This window comes from Gavialis gangeticus, unplaced genomic scaffold (assembly GCF_001723915.1).
Source record: "Gavialis gangeticus isolate Ggan-Ray unplaced genomic scaffold, GavGan_comp1, whole genome shotgun sequence".
Lineage (NCBI taxonomy): Eukaryota > Metazoa > Chordata > Crocodylia > Gavialidae > Gavialis > Gavialis gangeticus.
The window spans coordinates 10,517,144-10,529,010 of NW_017729027.1; the positions used below are offsets into that span (position 1 = coordinate 10,517,144).

Sequence of the window (11,867 nt, forward strand, 5' to 3'; positions counted from 1 at the left end):
TATTGTTGATGACCGATAAGTTCACGTAATGCCTGCAGGTAGATTGTGAATAGGATCAGACAGAGAGTTGGTGGCTGCAGGGTTGTGCAAGTGAGGGGTCTTGTGGCTGAGATGTGGGTACTGGTTTAAGCAGGAAAGGGTGAAAGTAAGGGAATGACAACACAGCAAGGAACAAGTTTTATCCTTATGTTAAACACTGATATACTTTTGTGCCCATGCATCTTTATCTAACCATCACTATAGTGAATATCCCACTCTGTTTTTTTCTGAACCCAAAACCTTTTGGTAAACTGGCTTGTAGGATACATGTTTATGAATGTGTGAAAATGCACATAATGGGAGTGAACCTAAAACACCCTGAAACAACATCACAAATTTCAAACTTCCTGAAGATATGTTAGAATGAAGTCTCATCAGCTATGAAACACAGATTTATGAATTTGAATTCATCTTTTTTATTATTTCAGAGATTACAAGACTTTTTAATTATGCAAAAAATAGACCATGTTCACACAAATATATGTAATTATATCTTTGAACTATGTTTATCTTTAATGATTGACCATAAAACTCTTTCCCCTTTCCAAAAAAGTGTTTTTACTGTCATTTATGAACACAAAAGGGTAGGTTACTTTTAAGGCAGGTCTCACTTGAGATAGAGGGTTTCTAGAAGTAATTCATTTAGGATGACTTCTCCTAAGATGGGTCTGAAGAAGTGTTCTTCAATACTATCTGCATCAACAGTACTGAGGCTGGTGAGCAACCCAAGGACCCAAGAAAACCTGCTTAGGTTCCTGTCATACATCATAGAGATAAATTCCATCAGAGTGCGCTGGGCTTCCTGCTGCAGGGTTTGCACATAGGGACAACATCTGAGGCCATGCAATTCTGTAAGAGAAAAAACAAAATGGAGAGCTTATAACATGAATGTCCCTCCATAATGAATGGTATCCTTCCCCCTAGCTGTTTTTATTTTTTGTTTAAGAAAAAAGAAATAAATACTTAGTTCAATAACTGACCCTTTCAGTAAAATATTTTAAGCACCTTATAATGCAGATTTACTTGTCATTTTTTGGGGAAAATATTACTGGGTAAGTGAGTTAGACTAAAACATACAGGGTGCATCTATACTTGCTATTAATGCAATTGAATAAACTCCAGCACAGTCTGATTCTGATCCCAGGAGCAGGGCAGGAAACAGAAGCCAAAAAAGGAAGGGGGAGCCCAGAGCAAGCCAGAGCAATGGAGTGAGCAGTGGTCAGGGGAGAGCCCATGGGCCACCAGTTAGACAGCCCCGCTTTAAATTATAACCATGAAAGCATTCAAGAAAAGCACAGAACTAACAGCCTAGGTAGCATAAATTGGGGTGACTTTATAGTGTTTTTGTCCTTTCAATCCTGAGCTGCTTCTGAATCTAGAAAGGCTCTTAACAGACCCTTGCCAGTCCCAGGTGCTCCACTAGGCTGCAGCAGTTTCCCTAGTGTGCCCCATAGGTCATGCTGCTGCCTAGACAATCACTAGCATTTTATGTCCTGCCCTCGACACCCTCCACCAGGTCACTCTCGGTGCCCTCCCTAGGCCAGTGCTGGAAGGGCTTCTCAGAAGGCAACTGTGGTCTTTTGCAGTGAATGCAGTAGGGAAATTCTCCTCCACAGCCAAACAAGGGGTTTTAGGGCCTTTCAGCTGCCATAAATGGACTTGAGCAGGTATCATTATGTGAGGATTTCACCCATACTACCCAGTGGGATCACACAGGTCAGGATCCTCCCCCTAATTACTCTGTATCGAAACTGGTCAAGAAAAGCACTTGGGCCAGTGGCATAGATATAAGAGGGGCAGGCTGTCATTTGCTCTAGAGCCACATCAGCCCCAGCACCCCAAAACAGGGCTTGCTACTGACAGGACATTCCCTGCATATGTGGGTCTGCCTCTAGATTTTGCCTCACCCCAAATATTGATACCCCAATTGTGGACAATTATTCAAGGATAGGTCTGGTCCCACTGACTTCAGCTGTGTCCAGCTGTTTTTACTGAATCAGGGCATAATCAGAGTCAGCTCCGGGACAGACTTGGGTGATCGCCCACTCCAGAGTACGTCACCTTTAGCAGCTAAACTGTCTTGTTACTGTTCCCCAACTTCCTGTGCCTCTTATCTCTTGAAGCCATGATTTTGCTGTTAGGTATATAAAAGGAAGGCTGCCTATGGAAGCCAGGGTGACCAACTCCTTGGTGCCTGCTGCCTCGCTCCTCTCACCCCACAGGTGTACTCCCTCTTTAAAGAGGGCTGTGGTTACCTTAGACAGGGGTGGGCAATTATTTTGGGCAGAGGGCTGCTTGCTGAGTTTTGACAAGCCATCCAGGGCCACATGACAGGCAACTGGGGGCAGATAAATATTAGTTTTCTAAATTTTTTGGGGGCCCCATGGGACAGATAGAATAGCCTGGTGGACCACATCCAGCCCACATTTTGCCCACCCCTGCGCCTTACGGGCTAGAATTGTAGCCTTCAGCCACCCCCATAGTCAGACCTATGCCCTGCAGATGCCTCCCAGTGTTCCCTTCATAACAAACCTCTAAGTCCAAATCCACCCTGGGCCCTTTGGCCCCAAGACCCTTGTCTGGGCTTCAGCCTGCCTGGTTTCAGCCCTCTCTCTGACTGAGGCTTCTTCAGCCCAGGTCCACTACCTCAGACCTTAGCTTTCTGGGTCTCAGCGTAAGAGCAGAGAGTTGCCTCTGAGGCAACTCATTCCTCCATCCCTGCAGCCACAACCTGCTAGTCTTAAGCACTGCCAAAACACAAACACAAGCAAACCGCTTTCCAAAAAGTCACTTCACTTTGGCTCCTTGCCTCACCACACACCCTGAGCTCCCTATTGGCTTTCATTTACAGCTCTAGAGATGACTGCTTAGGCATCCACCAGTCTATCTCCTGAAGCCTCCCCCCCTCCTTCAGAAGATCTACCCCCTAATGCCTGCATGGTCAGACTGCCCTTTTTGCTCCCAGGCCCTGGTTTTATGTGCCCCAGAGCTCCACCCCTTCCTGTCAGCTCGCTCTCCAGCCAAACACAAGGGTTTCCCCTCTGCCTAATAATCAGCCTGCCCCCATCTGCTGCAGCTTAGCTCAGCAGCCTCTCCTTGGCCTAGCAAGCTTTGGCTGCTCCTGCCCTGCAACCTCCATGGGCCCATAACAGGCTCCAGACATGGTCTGTTTTCTCGTTGGGACTGGCTGCTGTTGCCACTGGCCCTTGAGGGCTACAGAAGTCCTGTTTCCCTCAGACTGAAGCTAACAGGGTTGGGGCTCCCCGTTACAGGCTCCAGTTAAACATGCTGTGCCACTGGTGTGGAACTATAGTAAACAAGAGGAGAATCCCATTTCTCCTAAATACAGGGACATTAGATTTATTACTAGTCATTTACATAAGTTTAATGCACATAAAACAGTGCTTGGTGAAAGTTTGGAACAATCCATAAATAAGAGAGACAGACTACCATGGAAAATAACAAAAAAGGACTATATGATTTGTCACTGTATAGAAATTTAAATACATCACTGAATAAAAGTGCAACTGTGGTTACTAAAACTGAATGAAAATGTAAATCTAACAGCACTACAGACTGACCTACAGTAATGTATTTGATTGCAAAGGTCTTCTGATTCTCCATTGTTATTTGAAAACATAATAATCACACCATCATTCTCACTGTAGTTAATGAATCCAAAGGACAATACAAGATTTGGAAAGTACAGCAGAAAAGTATTCTGTACAGAGGAATAATTTTAGCCCTCCTTTTTTCTTCTAAATAAAGCTGGGCATGGTGTGTGGTGAAGGCAACCCAACCCATCCCATGCCATAAATTGTACTGAGTGACTGGGAGAGCACCTACCACCAAATTGACCCAGGCACTTATCAACATAAAAAAGTATTTGATCTGGTGTCCCATGTCATGACCTCCTCATGGAAAAATTGGCCGACTGTGGCCTCGGCTACACCACAGTCTGATGGCTGGGAAATTGGCTCCGAGGTCAGAACCAGAGAGTAGTGGTCGACGGCAGCACGTTATTATGGCACTCCATAACCATTGGCGTTGCCCAAGGCTCTGTCCATGGACCAGTTCTCTTCAACTTCTTTATCAACGATGTGGACATTGGTGTCAGAAGCATACTGGTTAAGTTTGCTGATGACACTAAACTTTGGGACGTAGTGCCCACACCTGAGAACAGGCTAGTGATCCAGGCTGACTTGGATAAACTTAGTAAGTGGGTAGACACAAACCTGATGATGTTCAATACTAATAAATGCAAGGTACTCCACCTTGTGGGGAACAAAAGCTGCAGCACACTTAAAGGCTCGGCAGTGCTACACTTACTAGCACCACTGCTGAAAGAGACTTGGGGGTCGTGATTGACCACAAGATGAACATGAGCCACCAATGAGATGTCGCAGCTTGTAAAGCAAAACAAAACCCTGGCTTGTATCCATAGATGCTTCTCAAGTAAATCCCAGGATGTTGTCCTCCTGCTGTACTCAGCTTTGGTGAAGCCACAGCTGGAGTACTGCATCCAATTCTAGGCTCCATAATTCAAGAAGGATGTTGAGAAGCTTGAGAAAGTCCAGAGGAGAGCCACGCACATGATCAGAGGGCAAGAGAATAGGTCTTATGAAGAGAGGCCGAGAGCCATGGGACTCTTCAGTCTGGAAGAGCGCAGGCTCAGGGGGGACCTGGTGGCTGCCTATAAGTACACAAGGGGTATTCATCAGGATCTGGGAGAATATCTGTTCACCAGAGCGCCCCAAGGAAAAACAAGGACCAACGGTCAAACTCCTGCAAGACCATTGTAAGCTGGACGTACGAAAAAAAATTATTTACTGTCTAAGCCCCCAAGACCTGGAATAGACTCTCTCCAGATGTGGTGCAGGCACCTACTCTGGACTTATTCAGAAACGCTTGGATGCTTATCTTGCCGGGATCCTTTGACCCTAGCTGACTTCCTGCCCCTGGGGCAGGGGGCTGGACTTGATGATCTTCAAGGTTGCTTCCAGCCCTAACATCTATGAAATCTATGAAATCTATAAAGAATATCAGTTATATGCAATCAAAGTAATGCATCTTGCAATATTGTTGCACATTAACTGGACAGATCCTGGAGCTCTTGATTCCTGGATTCTCTGCACAGTAACACCTAAAATTAGTTTTAATCACACTTTAGGTGGCTTAAAGTTATGCCACTCCAAGGCAGGTTTAATTCTGATCCGTGTTACCCAGCTCATGTTCCATTAATGTGTGGCCACTCCCCACAGATGAGCAACCCAAATTACAGTCTTCCAGCATCCCAGGATGCAGTGTGTCCTCCCCCACCTTCCTGTTCTGTGTGGACAAACTTTCCAACCCCTGAATTCTACTGCCAAGGGGATGGTTCTGATACCAAGCCAACTCCTCCTTCCACCCATGGGGGTGTAACCTTCCCACCCCCACTGGTGCAACCCCATGCAAATAGCCTGCAGAGCACATGCCAGGTAGCCAGGTCACAGGGCATGGACAGGTCCAGGAGTAGGGGTAGGGGTCCCCATGAACTGAAACTACCTTCCTAAAGCAGAGGCAGCAACTCCCTAAAAAATACTTTCCCTCAGCCCTCCCACCTCCCAGCCACCCTGGGAAATACAACCAGCACCCCCCACAACCTAATCTGAAATCCCAAATTATTAAAACATGAGACCTTTTTTAATTTACTTCCTTTTTATTTCTTTTTAATATTTTTTACTTGTTTTATTTTATCCTTCAGTGGCTGACTTCCTTCATTTCATCACCTTTTCCCTACCCCATTTCATTATGCACTCCCATCCCATTAACTCTCTGCCTCTCAGCTTCATGTTCCAAAAATAATGTTAACTTTTTTTTATTTCAGATATCTTAATAACCACTTTCTTTGTTCATTCTCACATAAAAATTATATTTTCAAAGAGAACATTTCCCTGAGAGATTTCTTGTTGTCTTTTCCTGGTTACTCTATCAGGGAGCATCAAAACAAGTTGTGGGTTGTGATCTCAAACCTGAAGAGACCTTAGGGATCTCTGAGAAATCCTGAGGATAGCCATTGCTTATGCCCTGGCTTTGAACTCCTGCTGTATCCTTCAGTTTCAGTGTCCTAGGTGGCACAGCCTGACTGTATGAGCTGCCCCCAGAAAAGGGAGTCCCTTTACATATGTGATGCAATCTTAGACTGTTTTCTTTCCCAAAGAACCATCACAGGCTAACCAGTGTATGCTAGTCATCCCCTAGATACCATTCTTGATTTGCAACTCCTTTCCTACCCTAGCCCATCCCATCCCCTTTTCCCCTGGGCCTATTTAGCACCTTCCATAGGATGACAACATTGTGCCTCAGAAGCAGCTGCCTCCAATCCTGTATGGAATTGCAGATATATGCATGAAGTGTGTCAAGTGGCACCAAAGATAGAATTATCTATCGTAGAGTCCATGAAAGGAGATTAGATACTGGAGATTTCATGTTCTTGGTTAGTAAGATGAAGCTTTCCATCATTGTAACTGATTGCACTATGGGTTTTTTTGGCCAGAGATTTTGGCCGTACTCACACCATAGCAGCTAGAGAAGAGGATTTGCTGCAAGCCTGAGGGTTGAAGCAGTTGCTTTCCCTTTTTTCCTGCATTCTCTAATCACTACAGGCAATTGGCAAGCTGTTAGCATAGCTCAAAAGCGTAACTAGATTATGGAGAGCACAATATTATTTACACAGCATACATATTTCCCCCAAACCTTCTACATTTTCTCTGTTGTTCCACTTGTCCATGGAACCAAACAGTGCTTTAAAGCAGTGGTTTTCAGACTGCGTTCCATAGAAACCTGGGGTCCTGTGATAGGTCAGAGCTTTCTCAGAGAGATTGGGGTCAATGGCAGAGTGGACTGGGAGGTGGTGCATCACTGCTGCTGGGCTGGATCACCTGACTCCATGTCAGTCTTTAGGATAGGAGTAGAGGTTCCATAGCAGAAGTGATATGGCAGGGTTCTGTGGCTTTAGAAAGTTTGAAAGCCACTAATTTAAAGTAATAGGAAGTCATTTGAGCTGATTTTTGCAGTAAGATTATGTTCAGTATAAATGTTACTGTAGCAGGCTGCATGCCTCAGAAGCTGCAGCCCAGCTGAAAGGAGGCAAAATGTGTTTCCAAGCCTGCCTCAATGAACAGGGCCAGCTGATGGCACTAATTGGCTGGCCCAGTAGGAATTAAAAGCTCCCAGAGAGAGGCCAAAGGGGCAGACAGGAAGGCTGTGGGGCTGAAGGCAGAAGCCTGAGCCAGAGCCAGAGTACTCTCCCTAGGTCAGGGAGTGCAATGGAAGCTGAGAGACAGTAAGCAACACTAAGCCCAATCACTCTCTCTGAGTCTAGGAAAAGTCCCTAAGCCAGGTGTTTTCAAACTGTGAGCAACTTAAAAGGGGGTTGCAAACTTCTCTTCCCTCCCCAATGCACAAACACTGCCTGCTTCCCTCTCCTTGCAGCAATGCACGTGTTCTTGGACTTGCCCACATTGGAAGTGTCTCTTTTGTTTTCTAATCTCAGCATGTACACATTAGTGAAGCTCAGTATTTATCCATCAACAGTTCAATTGACTGCGTGTGACTGAGAGTTTTCCCTTCACAACATCCTCCTTGTGTGAATCAGGGTTTTCAACAGTTGCCGCTATAAAGAGCAAATACCGATCAAAAATAGATGTAGAGTGCGAAATGAGATGGGCAGTCTCAAAAATAAAGCCCGTTTGAAAAACTAAGCAGTACCAAGCAAGGTCATCCTTCTCTTTAAAAACTATTGACAGTTTTAAATTTGACAGTGGGTTGTTTTTTTTCAGTGGACCAGTTTTGAATTTGATAAACTTTATAAAGTGGTTTTGGCAAATATATTTCATTTAATATACAAAAGGTAAATGTGCTTTATTTATCTCCTACCTAATCCTAATTAAATCAATAGTTTTAATCATGGGGGGGGTTACATAAATTTATACATTATTTTACAGGGTTGCAATATCACGAAGTTTGAGAACCCCTGCCCTAAGCCATTTGTGTGTTTGTTTTGTTGATTGTTTTTATCGATTCCTGCGGGGAGGGAGCTTTCCCCGAGGAAAAAGATTGTAAACAAAGGCTGTATGAGCTGAGTGATTCCCCAACCCACTACAGTTACCAACCATGTTATAAAACCCCAAAGAATGTCATTTTACAAAAGGAACCCTGACACCATCCTAGTGGAGCTGCAGATGGCACTATTTTCACCAGGTGTCTGTCAGAAGTAACTGAACAGTTTGGCCTTGCTGTGCAAGGTTTGCCTATATCAGGGGACTCCTATTTCCTCCTTTCTTTCTGAAGAGAGCTGGAATGATGCTTATTCTCTTTGGAGTCAACACAGCCCTACAGCTTCTAAGAGATTACTGTAGAGTGAAGCAAGATTCTACTTTCCGTAGGGAACTGAGTATGCTGTCTCAGCTCTCTTTGCAGCTGCTGACTAACCCAGAGGATAATAAAGCAGCTACCCACTCTGAGCTTTCTGCAGGGCAGAAGACTTGGTACTGAACCAGTAAGTTGACCAGTTGATTCCTGTCTTTCTGCTCCCCTATAAACTCCTTTAAGGCCCAGCCAAGGAAGTTAGGATGGGATTAAGAAGCTGCATCAAAAATTGAAAAAAAAACTGCTCCAACTATTAACTGAAGACCCAAACCAATAGCAATTCAAAAGGGGTGCACATGCACCCCTGGAGAGTGCTGGTGCACCCTCTGATAGGCAGCACTTAGGAAACAGCCAGGAGGGGCAGGTGGGAGCGGTGCTCACTCTGGAGATGCTGAACCAAGCCTACAGAGTGAGCCAACCACTGGGAAAGGTGAGAGCTAGTCCTACTGCATTTATATCAACACCAAATGAGTCCTCTACTGGGAACAACCTTGACAGAAAAGCTGATGGGACATGCAGCAGTGGCAGTGCATTGTGCACCCCTGCAGTTGGAAGCCCCACGTGCTGATGGAGCTCTCAGTGACAGGGGAGCACCTAGCCACACTTTCAATAAAGGGTATGATAAAAATGAGCCACAAAATTATTGTGCGTTTTTTTGTAGAATAGTTTTGTGACTTATTCCTTATTTTATCACCCCATTAATTGATTGAACATGTGGTGGGGTCACAACCAAAGACCTGATTAACTGGTTAATTGCATCTTATGTGTAACATGTAGATGGGGCCTCTGTCATCAAAATGATTTCTCAGGGTAATACACTTTATCTGAATCTGAACCCTCCCCATGCCATCGGACTTTGCTCAGGTCATAAACAAAGTTCCACCATCCCTGTGTTCCACCATCCCTGTCAGACCATTTGCCAAAAGTCCAACTTGTAGTGTGCACCTATAACTTTCTTTATCTAGTTTAGTTTGTGGCCTATCATTCAAACTTCAATCTAGAGCACTGTGGATTGCTTCTTGTCTGGTCCTTGCTCTTTGATTTATCCATTCAGGGTGGCAATTCCCATGAGTGAAACTCCTGTTGGCATAACTCTCAAGGCAAAAGGCATCTGCATCTGATGGTGTCATGGTGTAGCCCCAGGGAGAGAGTAAGTATTATAGCCAGTAATGATTTGTAACCCCCTGGAAAGCATTAAGATTTGACCAAGCATCAAAACAGCACTTAAGCAGAGGCAAAGATGCAGCAGATGGCTGAGTGTTTATAATAGACACTAAGGCTGTGCGAAGCTTCAGTCACCGATTCAATTCGGAGATTTGGCCCAATTCAGTGGCTGAATCTCTGAATCTTAATCAATTCAGGAGACCCATTAATCTCTCCAAATTAAATCAGAACCCTCCGAACTGATTTGGAGGGATTCAACAATTCGGCCATAGACACAGCTTCGTATGTTTTTTCTACATGCCTCAAGGTACCAGGTGTGGCATGTGAAAGCTGAGATGGTGGGGCAGATGGAGCATCCCACGGGAGCATGGGGGGATGGTCCTTGTTGAAGTGCGGTGCCCAGAACTGGATGCAGTACTCCAGCTGTGACCACACCAACACTGAGTAAAGTGGGAGAATCATTTCTTTGGTTTTACTGGAGATGCATTGATTGATGCACGCCAGAGTTTTATTGGCCCTAGCAGTTACTGCATCACATTGCCGGCTCATATTCATGCTGGGGTCTATTGTTACCCCCAGATCCTTTTCATTTGTAGTGCTGGTCAGGTTAGCGATGCCCAGCCTGTAGATGTGCTGGGGGTTCTTCCTTCCCAGATGCAGCACTTTGCATTTCTCTACATTGAACCTCATCTGGTTCTGTTCTGCCCAACATGCCAGCCTGTCTAGGTCTGCTTTTATATGCAGCCTATCTATGGGTGTGTCCGCACAGCCCCATATCTTGATGTTGTCTGCAAACTTGGCCAATGGGCTTTTCACCCCCTCATCCAGGTCATTGATGAAGTTATTGAACAGCACTGGGCCAAGTACCAGCCCCTGGGGTATGCCGCTGCCCACATCTTGCCAGGACAATACCGATCCATTCATTTGGACTCTCTGTGTCCTACCCCACAACCAGTTTTGCACCCACTAGAAGGTCCCACAGTTGAGCCCAATATCTTCCAGTTTTCTGATCAGTACCTCATGGGATACCAGGTCAAGGTATATGATGTCAACTGCTTTTCTGTCATCCAGGTGATGAGTCACCTGATCATAGAAAGAAATGAGTTTCGTCAGACAAGACCTGCCTGCAATGAAGCCATGCTGGCTGTCATTCAGTATCATGCCATCTGCAAGTTTGTCACATATAGCCTCTTTGATGAAGGTTTCTAGGATTTTCCATGAATAGATGTTAAGCTAATTGGTCTGTTGTTTCCGGGGTCTTCACGCTTCCCATTCTTGAAAATGGGCACAACATTAGCCTTCTTCCAGTCCTCTTGGATTCTTCTAGAGGCCCATGATTTTTGAAAGACCTTTGCCAGGGGCTCTACAATTACTTCGGCCAACTCTTGCAGCACTCTTGGGTGGAGTTCATCCAGTCCTGCTGATTTATATATATCTAATTTCTTTAAATGATCATACTTCAGTTCTTTGGCAATGGTGGGAATAGTGTCAATCCCTCCCTGCTCATTCTGTGCCCTACCTGGCATGGTGTTCCCCTTGGTCTTGTGAAAGACTGAGGCAACATAGTCATTTAGGAGTTCCTTTTTTTCCTGAGTGGTAGTGACCAGGTATCCTGGTGCACTGAGCAGCAGCTCCACACTCCCATTAGCTTTCCTTTTACTCCCTGTGTAGCTAAAGAAGGACTTCTTGTTGTCCTTGATTCTTGTAGCTAGTTTTAGTTTGGTTTTTGCCTTAGCTTGCTGTGGCAAAGTGGGGCTCCCCGACTAGCCACAGTGCTAGTTTACCCACTTGCCTTTGGGCATGCCACCGACCTGATTCACCTGCCATGCCTTGTTGTTAATTAATTAGGATGTTAATTAAGGGGGGAGGCTGCCCATTCTTGCCCTGATGCCAGGGAGCCCACGGGTAGATTCCAATTAGTGTTTCCCCATCCCCCTGTGATCTTAGTTTAAAGCCCTATCTAAGTCAGTCACATAATGGCTCTGCGTCTGTCTTCCCAGATGTAAAACAAGGATTGTGTTTTCTTCAAAGGGCTGCAGAGAGCTTTTCCTATACTTTATAAATCACTGTATAAACCACCAAGAGCTATCTCCTGCTAAGCAGAGCTGGTGAAATTAGTGAAAATGGCATTAATTTATTTTCAGCCTATTTTACCCTCAACATGAAGATTTATCTATAACGTTTAGTAATTGAAGCCATTCACAATGAAGCAAACAAGATTCCACTGGTCCAGTTCCATAGCACAGATGTATTAC

The 11,867-nt window shown here is 45.0% G+C and overlaps 1 protein-coding gene across 1 annotated transcript in view; it reads right to left on the reverse strand.

The window, feature by feature from the left end:
* Positions 1-235: 235 nt before the first annotated feature.
* LOC109299919 (nuclear receptor subfamily 0 group B member 2-like) overlaps positions 236-11,867 on the reverse strand; it is a 20,875-nt gene continuing 9,243 nt past the window's right edge. The window contains 1 exon segment of the mRNA XM_019520439.1: positions 236-888. Coding sequence (XP_019375984.1) covers positions 647-888 — 242 coding nt within the window. The 3' untranslated portion in view covers positions 236-646.